Source organism: Hyaena hyaena, unplaced genomic scaffold, assembly GCF_003009895.1.
Source record: "Hyaena hyaena isolate Hyena2069 unplaced genomic scaffold, ASM300989v1 scaffold_210, whole genome shotgun sequence".
NCBI lineage: Eukaryota > Metazoa > Chordata > Mammalia > Carnivora > Hyaenidae > Hyaena > Hyaena hyaena.
In genome coordinates, this window is record NW_024080841.1 from 1793096 (window position 1) to 1818442 (window position 25347).

The 25347-nt window shown below is 39.3% G+C and overlaps 1 protein-coding gene across 2 annotated transcripts in view; it reads right to left on the reverse strand.

The window, feature by feature from the left end:
- LOC120238480 (collagen alpha-4(VI) chain-like) overlaps positions 1–25347 on the reverse strand; it is a 124597-nt gene that overhangs the window by 36249 nt on the left and 63001 nt on the right. For both annotated transcript variants that reach the window (XM_039242232.1, XM_039242231.1), the window contains exons 18-29: positions 24984–25049; positions 18980–19033; positions 18827–18862; positions 14475–14537; positions 12677–12739; positions 11551–11613; positions 10952–11014; positions 8603–8653; positions 3695–3730; positions 3528–3590; positions 2215–2277; positions 968–1003 (exon numbers count right to left, since the gene is read on the reverse strand). In XM_039242232.1, coding sequence (XP_039098163.1) covers positions 968–1003; positions 2215–2277; positions 3528–3590; positions 3695–3730; positions 8603–8653; positions 10952–11014; positions 11551–11613; positions 12677–12739; positions 14475–14537; positions 18827–18862; positions 18980–19033; positions 24984–25049 — 657 coding nt within the window. The remainder of the gene's footprint in view (positions 1–967; positions 1004–2214; positions 2278–3527; positions 3591–3694; positions 3731–8602; positions 8654–10951; positions 11015–11550; positions 11614–12676; positions 12740–14474; positions 14538–18826; positions 18863–18979; positions 19034–24983; positions 25050–25347) is intronic.

Consider the following 25347-nt stretch of genomic DNA (forward strand, 5'->3'; position numbering starts at 1 on the left):
AGCTAGGTAAATAAGGGGAATTCTTTTTTATTTTTTTATCTGCCTCACAAAGCAATGTAAGCAAATCTGATTTTGAAGAAGTTTCAATCCTGAAATCTTGGCATAAAAGGCAAAGAAACACCTTCAATTCTTGGATCTCTATGCCAGCAATTCTTGGAGCAATTCATTAGAATAATTGCCAAGACTCGGGCCCCTCACACCTCCCCTAGAATTCTGTTGTGTTCCTTTTTTTTTTTTTTTAATTTTTTTTTTAATGTTTTATTTATTTCTAGGAGAGAGAGAGAGAGACAGCGTGAGCAGAGGAGGGTCAGAGAGAGAGGGAGTCACAGACTGAAACAGGCTCCAGGCTCCGAGCTGGCAGTCAGCACAGAGCCCGATGCGGGGCTTGAACCCACGAACCGCGAGATCATGACCTAAGCGAAAGTCGGACGGTTAACCGACTAAGCCACCCAGGCGCCCCTGTTGTGTTCATTTGATTTCTCCCCTCTCTTCTGTTCATCCCTTGACCCCATTACTTCTTGGTTCTCATTTGCACCCACTTCCTTCACCCACAAAGTAGTATTTTTGTACTTGTGAGGTTAAAAAAAAAACACCATAATTTCTGAGATTGCTTTCAGGTGTGCCATGAGACACAAAAACCTGTACTACACCACATGTTGGCTTATAAATACTTTATAAGCAACTTTTAAACTTTACAAAAAGGTATATAGCACAGGGGTAGTAGCCTCAAAGTCTTTCCTTTCATGTCAACCAGTAGTACTCAAAAACAACCAGATTCCTTTCACAATTTAAAATATTATTCTACTCCTTTCATTGATGTGTTCTAACATTTCAGAGTAAAGTTTACAAAGTACTCAAATAATTTATAAGAGGAAAAACTAAAGAATCTTTATAGATTTCTATTTTGTGAAAGTGGAAAGCTTTGTGTGCTAAAAGAATAAGGTTTAGAATTAAAATGTTCACGTACCATCACATCTACAACCCCTTTGGGGCCCTTGATGCCCTGGAAAGAACAGAAATGAGTTTAAAATGCAAGATTCTGAGGTACAACACATCAGTCTCCAGAGTTGGCAAAAGATTCTGAGAAAGTTACCACAGTATAGTCCACCTTATGCCCTTTACTCCTGGCCCTAGAGTTCTATCTGACCCCTTAAGAAAGAAAGTTGGATTGTCTAGGAGGTGTGTCCCAGACCTCAGAGTCCAGGACATACAGGATTATGGTACATAAGGACCCTTAGAAGATCAGGTCGTCTTGAGACCAAGCCACAGTACAGGTTCCAATTCAGGAAAAGACTTTTCAAGATCTCAGGACCATTCATAGACAATTGTAAAGTAGACCTCAGCCATTCCCTATCCCTGCTCCTCAGGCTACTCACCAATACCCTATCTCTGCTCTAGTGCTGAACAAGTCATCCCTGGAAACCTTCAGAACAGAGAAGCCTTACTGCTGCTAGCTACTCTGGAGTCTAGGTATCCTTGCTTTTTATTTAGATTCTACAAGGTAGTAATTTGTCATCTCAGGCAGATCACTATAATCTTCTCAGTCTTTGTTTTCTCAGCTGTAAATGGCCACATGCAGTCCTTCTACTTCTAAGATATTTGATTCTATGACATTGTTGGTCCTCTACAGTGAACACTAAATTCAGTGAAACCACCAGGTTCTACCCAGGACTCACTCACTATACCACCCCTCATGAAATGACAGCCTAGCCTCATAGGATAAGGCATGGCACAAAATGATAGTAGCCCCAAAGTCTTTCCTTTCATACCAAATGAACTCTCAGACAATTTTAAAAATATCTGTGGACAGTAAAAAAAAAAATAAATAAAAAAAAAATAAAAATATCTGTGGACAGGCAACATTGTTAGTCTAGTTAAGATTGTAGAAATGTCATATTTTGTTAGGATTTCCTTCTAGTGTTTGCATAAATGTTATTACTTTGTTTACACTGATAAACTCACTCTCCAGTGAGTTTTATGTATTATGTATTTAGACATGTTTATAAATCTCCAGCCACTCTAACATCTTCCCAGTGTTCAGGTAAAAGTATATACATTGAATAAATATACTGTATAATTTAATGTCTTCTAAAGCAAATCTGGCTCATTCCCTATATGCATCTTAAATGTTCATTTCTTCATTAAGATAGTTCTTAGCAAATTCTTATTTACTTGTACCCAGGGGCTGAAAATAGAAAGAAGAGTCAATGTTACCACTGGTCCTGGAGGGCCTTGGTCACCTGGAGCTCCAGTAAATCCAGGAAAGCCAGCATTACCCTAAAAATAGCCAAACCAAAGGAGTGAGCTTCTCCTCTTGAATACAACTTGATTAAAACCATCAGACCTATTTTAAGATACCAAGCTGTCATTATTTCTAAGCTCCAATGAGTCTGCTATGGACCAGCTGATTCATGAACTGTATCAGTGGAGCAAGACACCGACACTAGAAAGGGAGGGGGCTCATTATGGGAGCCATCTAAATTGTCCCCTACATACCTCATCCAAGTCAACATGTGGACATACACACAGACACACATTTCCAAACTGACTCAATACTCAGTTGAGACTCCAGGTCATATAATTAAAAGAATGCAGGAAATACACATTTGGGGCCTCATATCAAGAGAAAGGAAAATTTCTTTCACTACCTTCTGGTCTTCGGAGTCTGAAAAAAGGTGTATGCTGACCGTTGTTCACTGCTTGCCTTACAAGTATTTGAACTGACACAGCATTATCTGCATGTAATTGATGCTTTATCTTTTTAAATTTGAAACCAGAGAGATAAGTTTAGCTGAGCAGAACAGTATTAGCCAGTAGCAAACCAAGTTAGATACAGACCAAATTTTTCCTTATGTTCTTGTCAATGTATGAAAATACCAATTATTGAGTGCTCAGATAATAAGTATTTTCTTTCCTCTTTTCTGCACTGAAAATTAGTCATGTCCTTTCCCCAGAAAGCCTTGCTCTCTAATGTCTATCAGCTAAACACTACGAAGGTTTTAGATATCCACAGGATTACTCTTCTGAAGAGAGCTGCCAGTGATGGCAGCTTTTCAATATTGCATCATCAGAACCTGAAGGAATGGATTTTCAATGGTAGACTCTACAAAGTACAGTGAAAGCACTGTCCACCAAGATGGGAGCCACATTCTTGAGATTCTAGTCCTAAATTAACAAAGAAAAATTTAAGGCTTGGAAGAATCTTAAAGAAACATCAATGTTTGCTCTGCAACTAAACAATAACCTTCTGAATGATATCTCGATTTCACACAGATATTGATATTGGATAACTGAAACTCCAACTTAGATTTTTCTGTTATTATGGTTTGATGGGCTGCATTTGCATTCATAAGCTAAGTGACAGTGGTATTAAGTGGGAGAGTGAGGTAGCCCAAGGAAGGTGTGGAATGTGCAGACTTAGGGGACAATGGTCTTCCTGCTCAGTCCATTAAGTCAACAGAAATCTATTCCTCTGATTAGTGTTATGTAGGCCTCTACAGACATGGGGAAATTCCTTTGATTCTTACCCTCCTCCCTCTGATTCCCTTTGCCCCCTTCTCTCCTCGGTGGCCCGGGTCACCATCTTCTCCCTTAATAGAATCAAAAGCAGAGCCTTGAGTGTCAAGAAGAATAAGTACAAACAAATGACACATGCTGCGTACCAGATGCCAGACCCGAAAAGATATCTTCTTACTTGTACACCTGTAGAGCCAGGAAATCCAGGTTCACCCTAGTGTCAGAAATGAGATAAGGTCTTGTTTAGTGTCATGTGATTAAGCTGTTCTTTCATATTCCTCAGAGTAAAAGAAGAAATTATAATTTTGAGAAAACAGACTCAAAACAGGTGCCAGGAAAAACAACTAGAGTGACAGTTGTTATCTTGAGCTACTCCCAAGTGACCATGTTTATATCTGTAATTCAATAATAACAACTTGCAAATGATTTTTATAAATTCTTCCCCTTCCTTAATATATTATGTAATGGAACTTCCTTCCTAAACAGTTTTATCTGTTGGTCTAAATAACCAGAGGTCTGATCCAATGGAAACCAAAGGAAAGGGGATCAGATTGACTGGTGGGAAGCAGGTGTTCATTGTCAGATCAAAGGCACATTATAAAGCAACTCTTCATTCAACAAATATTGATTTAGCACCTACTATGTGCCAGGCACTTTTCTAGGCACTGGGAATTCAGCAGTGGACAGAACAAAGACCCTGCCATCATGGAACTTAACTGCTAGTAAGGAAGAAATGTATGTTGGGAAGACAGAAATGCTATTCCAGGAAGGAGATTAAAGGATATAGGATATAGTTGGGGTCAGGAAGTGGGTAACTATTTTATATAAGGTGGTCAGACAAAGCTTTTTGGTAAAGGTGGTATTTGGGTAGAGACCAGCATAAATCAAGGAAGTCAGTCAAACAAGTATCTGGGAAAAGAGCATTCCCAAGCAGAGGGAAGAGTGTGTTAAAAATCCTGAGGCAAGAATATGAATGTGTGCTGTGTTTGAGGAGCCCTGAAGCAGAATGGAGGGAGGGGAGCAGGAGAAGATAAAGTCAGAGAGTTCACAGAGGGACCAGATTATATAGAATCCTATAGGCCATGTTAGCAGTGGGGTTAATTCTGAATGACATCAGGAGGCACAATTGGACTTTGAGTAAATGAATGACATGATCTCCCTATGCATTTATAAGATGGCTCTGGAGGTACCTGACTGGCTTAGTCAGTATAACACGTGACTCTTGATCTTGGGGTTGCAAGTTCAAGTCCCATGTTGGGTGCAGAGTTTACTTGAAAATAAAATCTTTATTTTCATAAAGATTTATTTTATATTATTTATAAAATAAGGTTCTGGCAGATACCTGGAGGACTAACTAGATGTGGCAAGAGTAGAAGCAGGAAGAATATTTAGGTGGCCACTGTAGTAATCCAGGTGGAAATCATGCTTGCTTGGCTCAAAGGCTGGCAGAAGTGGTGTGAGAAGTAATGAAAGGCTGCATGTATTTGGAGGGGGAACTAGCCATTAAATGGAGGGGGATTAAATATAGGGGGTGAGAGACAGACACTTATTAGAGATGGATAAATGTCTGCCTTGAGCAACTGGCAGGAGAGAAGCTCCACTCCCTGAGATGGGGAAGGCTGGAGGAGAGACAGGTTGTCAGGGCAATGGTTTTGGCTGACCAAAGGATTAGTGTTAATTCTTTGGTTAATAATGTATTGTAGTTATATTATTTTATTTTATAGTAGGCTGCACACCTAGTATGGGGCACAACATGGGGCTTGATCTCATGACCCTGAGATTAAGACCTGAGCTGAGATCAAGGGTCAGACATTTGACAGAATGAGCCACCCAGGTGCCCTTGTGGTTATAGTTTTAAAGAATTTTTTAGAGATGCAACTTGAAATATTTATTCATGGAATATATCATATCTGGGATTTGCTTCAAAATAATTGGGAGAAAGATATATGTGTGGTGGGGTACATATAAAACAAGATAAATTGGCCAAGATTTTTCATTGTTTGAGCTATGTGATGGGCACATGGGGATAGGTATCATTATATTAGTCTCTTCACTTGTATGCATGTTTGAATTTTTCCATAATCAAAGGTTAGCAAACAAAAGAAGAAGAAGGAAGGAGAAGAAGGAGAAGGAGGTTGCTTGGGGACACGCTAATTTTAAGGTGGAAACATATTTAGAGTTTAAGAGTGTGGTCCAAGCTAGAGAAATACACCGGAGATCACAGGATAGATGATACTTGATGCTATGTAACTGGATAAGGTCACCTGCAAAGTAAGTTAAGAGGGGAGTAAGAGAACTATAAGGATAGAGTCCTGAGTTTTCTAATATTTAGAGGTCACGAACATTCAAAAGAAACAGAGAAAGAGCAGCCAGCAAAAAACAGGGGTGTAGGGTGTTCTGGAAGATGAGAGAGGAAAGGTTTCAAGAATAAGATCCTGATCACCTTTGTCAAATTCTGCTGAGACATGGAGTATCATGCAGGGAGAGCAGTGACCAATGGATTCAGAACCATGGGTTTCACCTTGACTAAAGTGGGTGTAGTTGAGCAGGCAGAGCCAAGGGTGAAGACTCAATTGTTGTCAGTTAGAGAGAACCAGAGGCAAGAAAGTGGAGTTTCTCAACCTCGGCACTACTAACATTTTCGACCTGACCATTCTTCTTTGTTGTAAGGGGCTATCCTGCGTTTTACAGGATGAAAAATCGTATCTCTGGTCTCTACTCACTAGCTGCCATTTGCATCTCCTCCCCTAGTGTGACAACCAGAGCATCCCCTAGAGGGTAACATCACCCATGGGTGAGAACCACAGATCTAGACCTACCCCTTCAAACAGTTTTGCCAGAGAGAAAAGGGACAATGGGACTGTGTAGTTAAATGAGGATTTTTTATTGTTTGTTAGAGAGGTGATATTCCCACTCCTTTGTATACTGACAGGAATGATCTATGGACACGGAAAAAAAATTACAGAAAGGAAATGCAGAAGGGAAAGGAGCCAAGACCTTAAAGAAGCAAAAGGGGAACAGAATGCAGCCCATGAGAGAAGACATCAGTCTTAGATGAGGACATGGACTCTTATCTATAGCAGGAGGAGGGAAGGCAGGGCACAGAGTAGTGGTGGATATGCTTACAGGTTCTCTGCTCACTGCTCCCATTTAATTAATGAAACAAGAAGCACAATCATCTGCTGAAAATGTGGAAGAGAAAGCAGGTCTTGGAAGTCTGAGAAGAGGGGAGCAGGTATGAAACAATCGACTCAGAGAAGAGAATGAACAGAGAAGGGAATGGTAGCCAGCTGGCCAAGCAGCAATAGGGCTATTTAAAGTGGGGACATTAAGCCTTGCCAGGAAAAACCCATGCAATGCAGGCTGAATCTGGGTGTTCCACAGTGTTAGCCACACCACAATAAGCATAAGCTGCCCTTGGATTTAGAACCAGGGCTGATATGTGGCTTAAAACGTGGACATTTGAGGGGTGCCTGGGTGGCTCAGTCGGTTAAGCGTCTGACTTCGGCTCAGGTCATGATCTCACAATTGGTGGGTTCAAGCCCCGCGTCGGGCTCTGTGCTGATAGCTAGGTCAGAGCCTGGAGCCGGTTTCAGATTCTGTGTCTCCCTCTCTCTCTGACCCTCCCCTGCTCACACTGTCTCTGTCTCTGTCTCAGAAATAAATTTTTTAAACAAAAGTGGACATTTGAAGGGTGCCTGGGTGGCTCAGTCAATCATCCGACTCTTAATCTCAACTCTGGTCATAATCTCACTGCTCGTGAGATCAAGCTCTACATCTAGCTCTGCGCTGACAGCATGGAGCCTGCTTGGGATTATCTCTCTCCCTCTGTCCCTACCCTGCTCATGTGCTCACTCTCCCTCCCCCCCCCTTCTCTGTCAAAATAAATAAACTTTGAAACCGTGGGCATTTGAATGCTACCCAGAATTCCCCTGCTATACAAACTTTCCCCTAAAGGAGACTTTATTTGCCAGGATGGTGCTCCAACGGGCTAGCTTCTATACTCAGCTCTGTCTCTAAGCAGCTGTGTGACCATCAGCAAATTACTTCATTTCTCTACATCTCAATTTTCTTATCTATAATATCAAAGAGGCTGAACTAGATGATCACTGAGGTATCCATTGTCCATCATTGCACAGATATTTACTAAAAGCCTACTACGCTTTGGGCATGTATACCCATTAATTATACTAAGGGCAATATCCTGATCAATAAAATGGCAACAGTGTCACCAAGAGAACTGCAGAGAAGCCAGCCCAGAGTTAAGTAGCTGGACATCACTAAATATCCTAGTGATTTCTTATGTTGTGAAGCAATAAATGGTAACTTGCAGACTGAAGCACTCAGAAAAACTGTGGCTATTCATATTTGATTTGTTCAACAATCTTCATGTAACTTCCATTCTTTAAAGCTGGTCAGTAACCCATAAACTATATGTTAAGGTACCGTATTATTATAAGAGCAGAAATATTCAAATATTCTTATTGAGTACCTACTCTGTGGAAGGCTCATTCCAGCAATACAAAATTGAGTAAGAGGCAAACTACGGTCAAGTTCACAAAGTGGGAGGTAGACAAATATGTAGGGATAAATTTCAATATAACCTCGTTAGAAAGGGGCTACTATAGAAATATAACCAATGTACATGAAAAACAGAGTAGAGGGCAACTAAATCTGTCCATGAAAGTCCAAGAAGGCTCCCACAAGGCGAACTTGATATTTGAGTTGGTCTAAGAAAATGTGTGAAAAAATTCCAAGGGAGAGAGATGGGTAAGGACATGCCTAAATAGAGGCAAGAGTGTTTGCAAAGGCAAGAAATTAGGAAAATTCCTGGCTGGGGTAGAAATATCTGACACAAGTTGAAGATGAGGAAAAGAGTTCAATTTTTAAACAAGGCAGTAACAAGGCAGTAACAAAATCAGCTTTTATTTTTTAAGGAGGGAATTCTGGCAGCTATAACATGTCATGTGCAGCATTTAGAAACCATATCTGGCATACCACTTGGATAATAAGTTTTATTCTAGTAAAATTTTTAAAAAATCGCCATAGTAGTTTAGTTCCGAATACTCTGTAAGATAACCCTCACCTTTTTGCCTTTCCTTCCTGGATGTCCATATCCATCTGGACCAGTAAGACCCTAAGAAAATGACACAAGATGAATGGTAGTCATCCAGATCAATACTTGGTTCATAGGATTATCTGAGTCCGTGGATTAATCAGTGGTGCTAAGTGGAGAAGGCAGAGGGGCTTGGTGGAGGCTTATACTGTATCATAGGATAAATACTAGGCTACTTTTATAGGATAAGGAGAGGATAAGGATTTAAAACTTTAAAAGACCCTGATAGAAGCACTTTTTTTTTTCAATTTTAACTCCTTCTCCACCAAGATTCTGTACCTCACCAAAATGGTACCACAGTTGTAGGAAGCCACATCACTGTACAAAATCCCTCTTGGGCTAAACTTCTTTTTCTTCCAGGGTAAAGTAACAATGGAAGAGGCTCTAGAATTTGTTAAGTCTCTAGAGATAAAATGAAACTTATGGGGGGAAAGACTGGGATGGAGGCAATGTAGTTTAGTGAATAAGTACATAGGACGTATACCCAGACAGACCTGAATTTTCATTCCAATTCCAACACTGGTTGGAAACAAGCTATTCAACCTAAGTTTCAGCTTACTCATCTGTTAAATGGGGTAAAATGTACAGAGCATGGGTGCTGGGCAGATCAAATGAGATTATGCATGGTAAGCACTTAGCACAATGCCAGCTTAGAGAAAGGACTTGATAAAGTGGTCAATATTCTGCTGCTGATGGTGGCAGTAGTAGTGGTGATGTTGGCAGAGGAATAGTAATGGTGGTGGTGGTGGTGATGATGATGGTGGTTGTAAAGGTGGTGGTAATGATGTGGTGGCAGTGGAAGTGATCGGTGGTAGTGGAGGTGGTGGTGGCAGAAGTGATGGTGGCAGTAGGGGTGGTGATGGTGGTGGCAGTGGGGGTGGTGGAGGTGATTGGTAGTGGTAGAGGTGGTGGCAGCAGGGATGGTGATCTTGGTCATGGTCATGGTGTTCATGGTGGAGGTAGTGATAGTGGAAGCAGCGGTGATGGCAGTGATAACAATTAGGAATATGTTGATGATGCTACTGGGATCTTAGCATCTGTATGTATACACGGTGAGCTTCCTATGACAAGTAGTGAATTCAGAACCTTTTAGGTGCCCCTTGCTGAATGGACAAAAACTGCACCTAAACCAAGTAGTCAGCTGAGAAGGAAAATTTTAAGTTTTAAGCCACAAAGATCATTCCTACAGCCTAGAGGGAAAGCTTGAAATATTAGAAAGTGACAAAGAATAAGATAAAGAAGTTTGCCCAAAATGAATTGTTTGGGGACAAAAAGGATGCAAATGAGGTTCATTTGCTGTTACTCCATCTTCTCTGCTGAAGGACACACACAGCATCGGGCACCTACAGACTTCAGAGATCCAAACTGTCTATTTTGAGATAACCACTCTGGCATTCCTGAAGTGACACCTTCCAGAAAAGCATTGCTCCCCAGTTTTGTCTGTCCCAAGAAGAGACCGGTAGGAACAACCTTTGCATTATTTTAAACCACGAAATTATAAAAAGTTTAACAGTGTTAACTTCATCATCTGAATTGAGTGTAGATGCAGAACACCACTTGCCCCATATTCCTTTTGACAGTAATCCTGTTCTATTTTTCCCTTTTCACATTTAATTTTAAGCTTTTTGACCTGCTTTTTTCTTCTCCCCTTGCTAACAAATGCAATTTCAATGCCGAGAGCAAAACAATGGCAGGTTGTTCCCACTGTTGATGAAAGAAATCTCAGGCGTGGGAGCTGCGGGACAGACATTTCTTCTATCATAAAGCTCATTCCATTAAAATGATGAATTGGAAATAGTCATAAAGTAACTAACTGGCTGTCATGTTCAGAGGGATGGCTAAGGTCTAAATGCATAGCCCTGTCTCTGGGAGCTTTATCCATTGAAGTAAACCCTTGATGATCCTTGGTCTCCAAAGGTTATTTCTATGCTCTGGGAAATTGAGGCCATGCACTTAAAAGTTTGCAATTCTGACTGCCTGCCCCATTTGTTCCCCTGGAAAAACTGGTTCATTGAACATGTCTGTATTGCAACAAAATCTAATGCTTAAAAAACATCATTGTCAAACAGAAGAGGCTCACTGGCACATCCCTCTTCCACAACATGTGAGGAGGCAAAATAAATCTGGAGACATCTTTAGGTTCTTTGTTTATAGGAGGATTTTGAGAACCCTTGATTCTTTAGATTCACAACAGCTCTGGTGATCATATCATATTTGTACCTCAAGTATTCGTCAAGAATATTCGAACTTTGTGTGAAACAAGAACAAATAACAAAAAGAAATGCAGTCAAGAGTCCAAAACAGAGAAACAAGACTTACAGGTTGCCCTCTGAGTCCTTGTTGACCCCGTAGCCCTGTGGCTCCTGGATCACCAAAATCTCCCTTTTGTAATAAAAGGTAAACATCCAATTAATTTTCTCCTGTGACTTCATGCAGTTTTATGTCATTTGCCTTAGAGATTTTACCTTCACCCTTTTCAAGTTCTTTTGCCATCAGCATACAGTCTAAGGTGAGTATCTTCCTCTAGACTTTGTTACACAGAGACTACTAACAAATATAGTAGAGATTTTGGCACTGAAAATTAGAAAAGCCAGGTATATTGCATCTGTGACAGAATTTTATATTTTTCTGGCTTTTTCTAGGTGTGAATGTAAGAATCTATATTTGTAGTGAATCCATATATTTATCTATTTATGGATATGTCTTTGCCTACTGATATAGGTGGCCATCTATCTTTCTATGTATCAGTCTATAGGTCTTTCCTTCTTTGTATCCATCTGTCCAGCTATCAGGTATGTCAATACCATCACCAATGATATCAGAAACTCACACTGGAAATGATCACATAAGGAGAGATTCACAGGAAAATAACCAAGTTACAAAAAAAAAAAAAAAAAGAGGTGTTCTCTGACATTTACCTTCATTCCTGTTGGTCCAGCTTTTCCTTTTGAACCAATTGGCCCTGGAGGCCCAGGAACCCCCTGCAACAAGATCACAACTAAAATCACTTCAAGGTCCACAAAGTTAACTGTCTGACTCTCTTGTTATTATTGACATGGTCTAGAAATGGTAATATACTCACAAATCACCTTTAATGTTCTATACAATTAACTGTATCCTTCAACATATAAAATGCTTCATAGACACATTTAACCTTTGGGCTGGGGGTGGGGCGGGGGAGGAGGCGGTAGGCGTTCTGTGTAAGAGGCTTCATCTACCAACCTCTGAGCACTAGAGCCATGATCTGGCTACTAGAGAGAAAAAAGTCATTTGATGAAGAGATCAGGAAGACAAACACCTGGGCTTTTACGAGCTCCAAATAGAAAATTATCAAATGAGGATGAAAATAATACAATTGGTTACAAGGCTAGACTTTTTTTGATCAAGAGAGAAGAAGAACAGAACTAGGACATAGGCCATCCTGGAGCTGCTATTTTGAATCTCCAGATCGAGATGCTTATCCCTAATTTAGACCATGCTGCTCAGAATTTAAGCTATGTCAAATGCTCTCATCATTAGGAAGCCACTCCTGATCATCTGCCTCAAAGAGGTCTGACACTTCTATGAACCGCTGGGAGACTAGGTCAGGAGTAGAAAGGGCACTAGAAAGAAGGAAGCTGGAAGCCGTTCTTCCATGTACTACTCAGATGACAAATCACTTTTAATCCCTTTGAGCCTCAGTTTCCTTATCTATAAAATTAGAAGAGTAATGCTTCTTTTTATGCTTAGGAGGAGCAAATTAATCATTTATACCTCCGTACAGTTCTACTTTTTCTTGTACTAAAGGTAAGGCACTATGAGTTTGTGTTAAACACCCTTGGGGCTATAACTCAATCTCATTGATCACCATATTCCCAACGTATACCTAGAGTAGAAAAGGGTACAGCCAATGATCAAGTTACCTATTTCTAGAATCCCCTGATACCTACCAATCCCAGAGCAAACGGTGTAGCTTTATGTTATTTGTCCAAGAACACTCAGGTATATGAACTAGCCTCTGTTAATGAGCAAACTTTGCTGTAGCTTTTAGTTTTTCAAACGTACCTTAGCACCCAGTAAACCTTTTGGTCCAGAATTTCCTGGTGGTCCTCGTCTTCCTCGTGGTCCCTGGTCCAAAGATGAAATTAGAATTCAACCAATGTTTATGGAGCAACTTATTTCCCATGTAACCACAAAGTCATCTTGGTCACCGATGGGAGCACAAATCAAGGTGCCCTGACCCATCACGATCACGTATATTGCACTGTACCCAGCAGCACCTGCACTGAAGCAGCCTAGACTCACTCCATCTGAAGCACCGGATGTGAGCCTTCAGCATCTATATTTGTGACCACCTCTGCAGTTGAATCTGATGAACCCTAAAATTTCAGAACATTGCTTTTGTATTTTAATACGCCCAACTAATTTTAAATCTTAAAAGGGAATGAGAGGGGCTGCTAGGATATTGGTCTCCTTTGGAAATTCAACCTTTTCTGTAAATACACAAGGGCTAAGGACAAGAGAGCACATTTTGATTTTATCAAGAACCAATAGTACTTTGAAGCAGCCCAATCTCACTGGGCACAGTACTCATTTTCTCCCCAATCTATTTAACTGTACTGGTTTCAACACTAATTTTTCTCCAGCTTTTCTGAAAAATGCTTTCCTATTAGAAGCATTGATCACGGCTTCTATACTCCTCAGTGAGGTATTATAATCATCTATTTAAATAGAGCATCAAACTCACATCCCAGTGGGAGGTGAAATTAAAGAGAGGTTTTATTGATTATCTTCCTCATGGTTCATGAAACAACGTGTTCCCCTCGCACTCAGCAGTATGATAAAGTGAATATAAAAGAGAAGGCCAGGACACAACAGTAGTCGGGGGTCCAAATTTGAATTAAGCCAGTTATCAAAAGAAAGGCAAAAATGTATCTCTCAGTTGTTTTCACCTATGTTCAGACACTGTTTTCTATCATAAATACAATCCCTAATTACACTCTGATCACCCATTTCTTTCTTTAGTACCTTTGTCAAGTCGAAAAACAACAGAAACCTTTCAAAGTTACTGCCTGACACTCATAGAATTTTTAAGGTTAGGAAAATGATTCAGTGTGTTAGTAAAATTTGTTGCTTTAAAGTTCTTCCATTTGATATTTGGGAACAATTTGGCTTTCAAGAGAAAGATGTGGAACATGTTCCAAAAGGATTTACAGAATGACAGATTTGGGTTATGCTTAGAAGATTCCAAAAGAACGGACGGGAAAGTATAAATTTCCAGTTATCGCTGAATACTTTACAACACCCTGCTTGAGGGCAAGACTCTTCCTTGCCTAAACATCCTTCCCGAATGTCCTACGCCTATCACCAAAGTGACTTATGTATAACAGATACTCAAAAAACAGTTTGCTGATTTTTCATGTGAAATTGAACAAACTTTTAATGAATTAAGTACTATTTGAGTAAATTGAATACACAGCTTCAGAGGTCATTACGAACACAGATTTTACAACTAGACTTCCTGAGTTTGAATCCCATCTTTATCATTTACTAACTGTGTGAGTTTAGCCAATTTACCTTACTTTTCTACCTCCCATCCATTTCTCTCTGTAAAATAGGGATTTAAAAAGCCCATTAAAGGACTAAGTAGGTTAATACAAGTGCTTAAGGCCATATTTAAGACATCCTAAGAACGCCATAAATATTGTTATTGGGGTTCAACCAGGAGAGAGAGAGATACAATTTGCTTGGGAGAGACCCTGGGAAAGAGACATCCAAGGCTATTCTGACATATGTTAAATCCCCATGCAAGAATCTAAGTTATAATTTCAATTTGCACTAAAACCAACTTCACTGATACAACCTGTGAGCCTGAGTATCCAAGCTCTCCCTGGAAACCCTGTTCACCGGATTCTCCACGCACACCCTGTTAAAATGAACAAAAATTAGTGAGTTCACCAGACATCCTTAGTGTTCCTGTTGAAGTCAGTCTTCTCTGCAAGATGTCACTTGAAAGCCACAAGAGAAAGACAAGGAAGATTTGATTGTCTGTGCTCAGTTCTCTTAAGATATGAAATTGGAGAAGATATGGGGAGGGGGCTCTACTTATGTTGGAAAACCAAATTTTTTTTCCTGTCTTTGGATGTCTCCTTCCAATGTCTTAGCTAGTGATAGAAGAAAAAACAATTTGTCTAAACAACCCATTTTACATAATACCTCCTTCCCAGAAGTCCATCCATTCCTTTGAGGGATATGGGCTAAGTATTCACTGATGTTAAGGACCCTTATCCCATGTAAAGAAACTCATAATGTTGAACACAGCAACAACTGTGACATTCTGGAGAAAGGCAAATGAAGCCACATGGAGAAATGGCAGAAAACTGACTTAAAAACCCTACAGATTCTTAAAATAAAAACAAAAACAAAAATAAAAATAAACCCTACACACCTTATAGGATTAAGCTGGCACTCTGGGCAAAAGGTGAGCTTTTAACATGATTCATCTAATAATTTACTTAATTTCTCCCTCAAATTAGTAGTTTCACTTCTGCAGAGAAGATACATTTTCTAAGATCGAATATAATACCCATTTTGTGAATTATTCTGCCTTCTTTTTCATGTTGTTCATGTGTTTGAAAAGTTACTAATTATTCACAGATTTGCAAATAAATAAAAACCTTAAACTTAGAATTAATCACTGTATGGATCAATTCCTTGTGCTTCTTAAGTTACTTAAACTGTTCAGGTAAATGGGAAGCACTTTTTTTTTTTTTTTTAAGTTTTTTGGTAGAGCATGGACATGCACATGAACAGGGGAGAAGCAGAGAGAGTGGGAGACAGAGAGTCCCAAGTCCCAAGCAGGCTCCCCGCTGTCAGCACAGAGCCCAAAATGGGGTTTGAACTCATGAACTGTGAGCCAAAACCAAGGGTCTTCTGCTTAACTATTGACTGCGCCACCCAGGCGTCCTGTGAAGCACTTCTCTTAATCATCATCATCTTATTCTGCTCTTTAACCGTTGACTTCTAGATTTATAAACATAGCTAAGTTTTAAAAAGACTGGTAGCTAGAAAGTTTGAAATAGGTTGTGAAAATCTTTGCATGTCACATTAGTGACATTCACAGTGCAACATTCTGAAAACAATTTTGTTCTACATAGCCAAGTTCAAACTCTTTTATTGTACTTCCATGCCTATACATTTACATTAGGGAAATCATTTCAGCAAAGCAAAAGCAGGAACAGAACAAAAAACCTGTAATAAAGATTTTCTTTTCATCACTGACCATGATATCCAAAAAAAAAAAAAAATTATCTAAAGCCTTAGCATAAGAATCGTTTAGCAAATCTTTGGTCTTCTATAGAGTATTCTCTAATATATTAAAATGATAAGGTGAAGATTTACAAACAGAAAAGCAGACCTTAAAATAATATATCCATTATAATAACTCTGATTATCTATCTAGTACAGGAAACACACAAACATGAAAATAATTGCAGGAGGCTAGTGGGCTTACATATACTTTTAAAAATGATATTCTTAATTTTATCATAATTAACAAATTAAAGTTTCCCCTTATTACCAAAATAATCTATGCACTGACTTTTTTGCCATAATACAATATTTTCCCTAAACAAAATCTTATTTAAAATTTCAACTTATTATGCATCTTGTAGATGCCAGCATATCATATTTTATAGACAGAAATGAGCCATATTTTCCCCAGATTCAAGGGATGCTGTAATTTAGGATTCAGCACGTCTGTAAACTATATTTTCCAACACTACTTGCTTATCTTTAGCAAGTTACAGCCTCAAAAACATAAATGAATCTATGTGACTGATGTTCCCACACTAGGTTAACTAGCAAACTATTGACGTGTTAGATAAGCCCACTTTACCCTGAAGTTTGTAAATAGTTATGATTTTACCTCTTATTTAAGAAATCAAAGTTTGAAGAGGAAAAGAGCAAACAACTATGGTGGTTCATTAAGATTACAATGTGTTCAATGGAGAGGCTTCCTATTAAAGATAGCAGTTTGCGCACATTTTTCTCTGCTCCCAAAATGAGAGGTTACAGTTCCACAATCTTTCCCAGTAAGAAAACAGGGCAGAGGCCCAGGCAGTAATCAGTCTGAATCAGAGTAGCAGGTGTAGAGGGCCAGGAAGGAGAAATCCAAGAGAAATAAACCTCACGTGTTCAAATATACTAGGAGGTTACCAGTTTTGTCAAAGAGCTTTATAATTAACTGGTAAAGTTAATTTAGAAAGCAAATGGGGAGAAAGTAGCCCAGAGAAAATAAAAGTTATATAGCTGCAAATAATATTTACTTAGTAATTGTATGAACAATGAACTGTCTTGACCAAAAGTAGCGAAAATAAGTATATTGCAAGGATGAATTGGGGGAAGTGTAAGAAGAAGGAGGTGGACAGGTTAAGAAAAGTCTTTATCCCCCCCAGAGCAAGAAATCAATAGAAAAACATCCCAAACTGAAAACCGAGAAATACCAAAGTAACCATGCTGTTTAGGAAAATGGCAATAATACCAGAAGGAATTAGCCCACAGAGATGCAAGTGAGTGCTCTGGAAGAGCTGGGAAGAATGGGCAGGGAGATAATGCAATTTGACTTTAAATGTATGCACAGGCTTCACTATGATTTAAGTAAAATTGTAAAAGAATAACACACGAGATGGGGGGTGGGTGGGAGAACGTGCCTAGGTGACCTGGTTGGTTAAGGTCTACATCTTGATTTCCACTCAGGCCATGATTTCACAGTCATGAGATTGAGCACCATGCTGGGCTCCACACTGACAGCATGAAACCTGCTTGGGATTCTCTCTCTCCCTTGTCCCTTCCCTGCTTCTTCACTCACTCTCTTGCTCTCTCTTGCTCTCTCTCTCTCCAAAATAAATAAACTTTTTTAAAAAACACAGGAGATGGGGTGACCTATGGAAAGAAAAATAACCATGACCCAACTGAGCAGAGAAACCACTGTTAATGGATATTTAAATAAACGACACGTAGCATCACAAAAGAATTAAGTAATTCAAAAGTAGGAAATTCCTTTCACTGCCTAGAGCCACTTAATTTCTCCAAAACTTAGTCTATTTTTTTCTGCCTTTTGGGGATAAAACAGTAAGATAAAATGATAGTTCCAGACATGATTTACTTCATAAGTATTAAAACCAAATTAACAGAAAACATCTATTTAAGAATTTATTTCAAATCCTAACATTTTTTGAGAAGAAACATTTCACTTGGTGTCAACAAAACTTGTTCGGATTTTTGAGACTTGAAATTTCTCAACATCCATGCTTTTCCAATGCTTTTTTTCTAAAGACACGAATCACATCTTCTTTTGCACCGTGGTCATTGCCCAACACACGCGCGCGTGCGCGCGCGCGCACACACACACACACACACACACACACACACACACACACGGGCTCAGAGTTGACATAAGTCAATCTGTGACTTTCCTCCATCACTAAATCAGGACGATGCTAGAAAAAATAATGCCAGCAGAGCATAACCACACTGTATTAGAGAAGTCTACACAATAAACTTATTTTGTAAAAAATTTCCAAGAGCATCCTGATCTTTGGATTTGAATCCGGCTCTACCAATTATTATTAGCTATGTGGCCTCTGACAAGTTTTGCTAAGCCTGTATTTTCTCTCTTATTCATAGAAGGTAACCAATGATGCTCATAACTCAGGGTTGTAGAAAGGTTTACAGAAGGTGATTGAAATAAGGTCTAATGCAGTGACTGTGACTGGTGCTAGATAATAGCTTGGTAAAACACAATTCCCCACAGAGATATCTCCGTATCCCACCCTCCAGTCACATCCTTCCCATTTGGATAAATGGTAAAAGCTCAATCTTTTTTCTTCATTTAGGGACCATGCGATCCCCTTAAGCACCCATAGGAAGTCACACTTCTTTAAATGGAAAAATCATTATTTCAGAGGTAAAACCATTTTCCACTAAGGTATAAGCTTCTTTTCAATCTAAATGAAATATCATTCCAGGTTGGAGGGGAAGCAGAGAACCATACAAACTTTTTCTTCTTCATGGAAAAGATCCCATGAAAAACCTCTCAGCGATTTTCCTGCAATCTCAGACAGCCCAGTCAGCACTCCCCTTGACCTCAGAGAGAACTATTTAAAGTAGCCATACATGTGGAACATAAAGCAAGAATTTGTAGAAAGCACTGACCTCCAGCCCTGGCACACCTTGTCTTCCTCTTGACCCCTAAGAACAGAAAGGAAGCAAAGACGTTAGAGAAAGAAACGACCCAATTTTCACCCCAGCCTATCTCTCTCTTCCACAAAAGCAGGTGAAATACAGCCCAAGAGTGGCTATAATTACCTGAGAGCCAACATTTCCAGGTACCCCCTGAGGTCCGTCAAAACTAGCCCTTCCCTGAAAAGGAAGAAATAAAGGGAATGTAAGTTTAGATGTCTACATCCTTCTGGATTTATTCTTCGGACATGGGCTCTCTAATACAGAAGCCACTAGCTACATGTGGCCGTTAATTTTAAATTCATTAAAATTAAATTAAATTAAAATTTTAGTTTCTCAGCTATACTATGTACATATCAAGTGTCCAGTAACTACATGTGGCCAGTGGCTACCATATTAGCACAGATATCAAATATATGATCTCAGAAAGTTGTATAGGTCAGCACTTCTCTAGAAGCAAATAGATTTATTCTGGTACTCTAAAATATCCACATTGTAGGCATCCTTCCCCAAAGATTTTTCATGTGACAACTCTTCAGGGTTCATTGTGCTGCGACAGTAGTCATACATGTTCCCCAATGAGCTGTGCTTAATTTTTGAAAAATACTGAAACTTCCCTTTCTGCCCATCTTGTAGGGTACTGAGTGGCAGAAACAGAAGGTAGAAGAGTGTGTCTCCACACATGTGGAGTGATCAGTATGTACAGATGATGGTGGAGGGAAAGGTTACACACAGTCATGATGGGGAAGCTTTCTGGTGCTCTCACTTCTTTAAGATCAGAAACGGGGAGATACATGGTATCCAGAGAAAAAAAACGGAGTCCATCTTTCAGGAGAAATGGAAACTACCTTGGATCACAAGTAGGGACATTTTAGATACTTGGTACAGTCACATGCTAACTCAGTAAGAACACATAACTGGGAAATAAATAAAAGCATTTGTGCAAAGCTGTTCTTCCAACGGTTATTTATAATAGATTAGATTTGAAAACAATATAAATACTCCACAACATGGGAGGAAGTGTTGATTAAATTATGGTAGGAATGCTTATTCAAATAGTATGCAACAATTAAAATTTATGTTTATCAAAAGTTTACAAAGGAGAAAAAAGGTGTTATAACATTCTTTTCAAGTATGTTAAATTTGCTGAAAGAATAATTTATCCCAAATACGAAGACAAAAACGACAGTTCCTTATTTCTTTATATTGTATCAGAACTTTTTTAATAGGCCCATGGGATTCTTATCTTTCTCAGGGAAAGTAACTTTGCCATCACCAAGTTAGAAAAGTTCTGTAAACCTACGTGTTTTTTTCTTGGTTACTGGAACCATTAACTTTCTTTTAATGTTTTATTTATTTCTGAGAGAGAGACAGCATGAGCAGGGGAGGGTCAGAGACAGAGAGAGATACAGAATCTGAAACAGGCTCCAGGCTCTGAGCTAGCAGTCAGCACAGAGCCTGACACGGGGCTCGAATCTATGAACCGTGAGGTCATGGCTTGAGCCGAAGTTGGATGCTTAACTGACTGAGCCACCCAGGCATCCTTGGAACTATTAATTTTTTTTCTCTACATTTTACTTTTCTGTATTCCCAAATATCTATAGTATTACTTTTATTGTAAAAACTTTCTTTAAATACAGTAGGCTGCATGAGAAAGGAGGCTTTAGACAAGGCACTTTCACAATTGGTCTAGATATAAAAAAAAAGATTCTTTCTTAAAACATTTATTATTTTCTCATTTGAATAGTAGACAGTTTTTGCAGCCAGCATAACAAAGGAATCATTTGGGCAGATATTGGAATCATTGGATGAAAGACTGTCGGGAAACAAGAAATTTACAATCTCAGAGTGTCATTGCCAGATTACTTGATCATTACAAGGAAGGAAAAAGTATGTTTACAGTGGATAAGTCTTGGGAACACCATCTTAATCAAGTGACCAAATTAATGTACCAGTAATAAGACAGCTAGGCATAATTTCTCTCCTGGTGACTGAGAAGGGTATAACCTTACTTAATCTTCTGCAAAAAAAAAAAAAAAAAAAAAATTTTTAAACTGAATCTTATCATGAGGAGACAATCAGACAAATCCTAACTGAGGGATGTTTGGCAAAATAACTGGTCAGGAATGTCGATGTCACGGAAACAAAGAAGTGGAAAACAGCTGTGATTGAGGCATACTATTGAGGCAACACAACTAAACATACCACACAGTCCTTGATTGGGTCCCAGAACAATAACAACCATAAAAATAAGCCATAAAAGGCATCATTGGGGCAAGTGTGGAAATCTGAATATGGACTGCATATTAGAAAATAATTTTGTACCATATTAAATTTTTTTAGTATGATGATTTTATTGTTTATATAAAAGAATGTCCTTATTCTTGAAAGATACCTATTGAATATTTGGAGAAGTGCCATAATACCTTCAACTAGTCTTCAAATGGCTCAGCAAAATATATCAAATATTACTTATGCAGCTGTGTAGACAAAAAGCAGATATGGCCAAATGATAACAATTGGTGTTCACCATGCTGTTCTTGCAACTACTACTTTTTCTGTACATTTAAAATTTTTCAAAATGAAAAGTTGCAGTGAAAAGTAATACAAGTTCATCATAGACTACCTTAACAATTCAAGAATAAGGTTAAGAAAAAAATGCATAATATCTGGCTATTTATCTTTCCAGAATAGACAGAGAACCATTCTACCACTTTGGACTCTTGTTGAATACAGAGTTTTGTATTCTGGTCTTTTCACTTAATATTACATCATGAATGTTTTCCTTATTGTGACATAGTCTTCTAAGTTATTTTTTATGACTTAATAATATTTGATTATATGGGTATGCCCTTGTTTACATAAGCAAACCCTTATCATTGGACATTTAAGCAATGTAGTGATTAAAAGTCACTACATTACTGACCATCCTTGGACCTAGATTTTGTGTTGGTCCATAATTAGCTTCCAGATAAATGTCTAGAAATGCAAAGACTGGATCAAGGGACATATACATATCACTCTAGTGCAGACACAGCTGGGGCCTACACAACACTCTCTCCCCTTCCTTTCTTGCTAAGAAAATCTGTTTTGTTTGGAACAACAACATGCCCAGCTCCAAGGGATGAATTATGACAGGTCTAAGTCAGTCACGAAAATCTCACTGCCTCTGTCAAAAACTTGCTTTCTCTGGCTCTCTTAAACTGGGGTGAGGGTAGGTGGGGAACACAAGAGCTAGCCAGTGAGCCAAATGAGCCATAAACAAAGCATTGCTGGCAGTGCCCTGATGAAACGAAAGCCCCTTTTCTTCTGGCATTTTATGTACAAGGTAAGAGAAAATGCTCGGGCTGCTAAGCCCAGGGACCACACTGAGGATGGCACCGTGGAAGAAAGGGGCTGCATCCGTAACCACATCTCTGGGTTTTGATGACTTCATTGAGTTAGCACACCAAACCTGGAATCACCTTTCCCTGAATTATTAAAAAACAAAAAACAAAACTTGTTTATTAGCTGCCAGTCAGGCTTTCTGTCCCATGTATATTAAAAAATATAAACAGGAGCGCCTGCGTCGGTTAAGCCTCTGATTCTTGGTATCAGCTCAGGTCATGATCTTCGCGGTCCTGAGACGGGGCCCCACATGGGGCTCTGCAATGAGTGTGGAGTTTGTTTGGAATTCTTTCTCCCTCTCTCTCTCTCTCTCTCTCTCTCTCTCTCTCTCTGTCCCTCTCCTACTTGTGCTCTCTCTCTCTCAAAATAAAGAAAAATGTTTTTTAAAAAATAAAAAATATAAACAACAAACAGCAGTCCTAACTAAGATAGCTGCTTGATTATTTTTCAAAAGGGCTATATTGGTTTTCCTTCTCAGAAGTGTCAAAGCATGCTGCGTTTTCAATCATTTTCCCATACTTAGGTATATAATAAAGTTTCTCAGTTTCCTTTAAAAGACTGCATCATTCAAGGGACTCTCTCCATCCAAACTGCAACATAGAATCTGCTCTTTGGTTCAACTCAGAAACAAATGCAGGCATCCCCTCCACCCTGCCCCTCCATTAAAAGTATGTGTTTCAGTATGTGAAGCCACTTACTTCACTTTTATGAAGGATCTACATTAGTACCAGATTTCACTAACCAAAAGGAAATCCAAGGAGGATTTTCACTTTTATGAAAAAAGGTGAAAAGTAAAAAGAGCGCTCAGCATGTGTTCTGCCCTGAGGCACGCACCCCAAGCAGTGAGAGGCCCCGCCATGCTCCTTCCCTGGGGACCACACTCAGCATCTCAGCATTCAGCCGCCATAGATTTGAACTCTGGGAGCATCCTTGAATCTCAATTTATTTTGTGCATCTCTTAGCAAGATATGTCCTAAGGTAACAGAGAAGCCTAGGAGAGTTTCTTTTGGAGGGGGGGAGTGGTGGTCTGGGAACACTCAAATATGTTTCCATATAAATTAATGACAATTGTTTCTTCTTCGCTTACTCCATTTCCGCTTCTGGTTGGTGTCATAGGAACGCGGGCTTTCCCACAGCCAAGGAAACTTACTCTGAGGAAAGATTGCCCCCTAGAGGTCTATCTTCTAATGGCACCTAGCAGCCTAGAATTTCAGCATTCACAGCGATAGGCTTATGTAATTTGTGACAGTGACTTCTATTACCCAAGTCTATTCAAAGAATATTTAGCACCCTTCTTTGATCTCAGAATGGGAGTAGAAACCATGTGGAACACAAGTGCAGTATTACAAGACACCACCTCAGAGTGTTCCAATTTGTGTTTGCACATACAGTTCAGGGATCTAACGTTCTAAGTTAACCCTCAGCTGAAATCAGTGCGGGAGACCTCTGAAAACTGAGAGCATGAGGCTTTCCCCATGGTTGGTGTGCTGTGATGCAACAGTACTGGACAGATTGTCTAGAGGCCTGAGTTCTTTCCCAGCTGTAAAATCATGAGCAAATCATGGAATCAAAGCTCAATTTATTACCTTCCTTCCCGTGACAACCATGAACTCATGGGAACTTTGAAATGGTTTCTAAACTTCCCACCTTACAGATGAGGGAACTGAGACCCAGATGGGTTAAGGGTTTTTTCCCTGCTATTCTCTTTGCTCAATTCCATAACTGACTGGCTGTTCACAGGGCTCTCCAATCTCAACTCACCCAAGAGAACACTCTCAATGGAGTTTGTCCAAAATAACTGTAATTAACAACAGGATGAGAACTTCTTGCACCAAGAAATGACAGTTTTTTTCACATAGTTACATAATAATAATCTTGTTACAAACTGGATTTTATTCAGGACCTGGCCATCTACAAAATGGATGCAAATGAACCACAATTCAGGGAAAGGAATCAACGTCCTAAGGCTTTGTCAAAGGAGGCAAACTGGAGTTCAAAGAAAATAGAGGCTGCTTTACAGTTATAAACATTTTGCTGTGCAGACCTTGTTTCTGGAAATTTGGAATGACAAGATGTGAGGACTGAGGCACTTAGGTTACTTTAGTCATTTTTCAGACATGTATTTTAATAACTAGGACACACACACAAAAAACTCCAAATATGGCTTCCAACCAGTTAGCAGCATTTGCAAAGTTAACAAGTCTTTTTCCTTTGGTGATGCCTTCTGTCATAACACTTCCAGTCTTCAAAACCGGACAAGGAGCTTATCTCTAAAAAATGGCTAGTACTTGAGTCACATCAATCAACACGGACACTGGTGGAAACCAAGTCCACAGTGTAATGGCCTGACCGTCTTGTAAATCAAGACAACGTTATGAAATAGGAGATTTTTTAAACTGCAAAGATCTTAGGCATCACTGAGCCTGATGCTTTCACTTGAGGGGAAGAAACCAAGGACAAAAGAGATAAAATAATCTGTATTGCTAGTGTCATGGGAAATGAGGTTTTTTTGTTTTTTCAGGAAAAAAAGAAACCGCAAGACAAAGATGAAAGAATATAAGGATACAGCCGGGGATTAGCATTCAGAACTTCTGTCTCCATGGGCAGTGGAATCCCACAGGTTTGCTCTTTGGTTTTCAATGCTGACTGAACCAGAGTGCTCAAGCCTTCCTCACCGGCTAGCATCTCCAACACTACCCTCTCCCGTGTACCGGCATCCACACGCAAACAGAGATTATCTTACCTGATGTCCACGCCTTCCTTTTTCTCCCTTTGGGCCTTGGATGAAACTATCTGTTCCAGGTTCTCCCTGAGAAAAGAAAAGCTTGCTTACCTCAAATGGACTGGAAAGATAGGAAAAGGAATTACAGGAGGTATGACTTCTTCTAAAGGCATCAAAGTGTACCTTTTTAATTGTCTGACTTTGCTTAGAAATCCCAAATACCCAATGCAATTAAAGTTGCAAACTTACCTTAAGAAACCAAATGTTCTATAAGATGGGTCTCCTCACATATCTCTTATTTGTTGCAATGCTAAGATAGGCTGAACAGATGCCTCATTAATGAATAATTAATTGCTCTCTGACTTTGTGCCTAAGCCAACTGTTT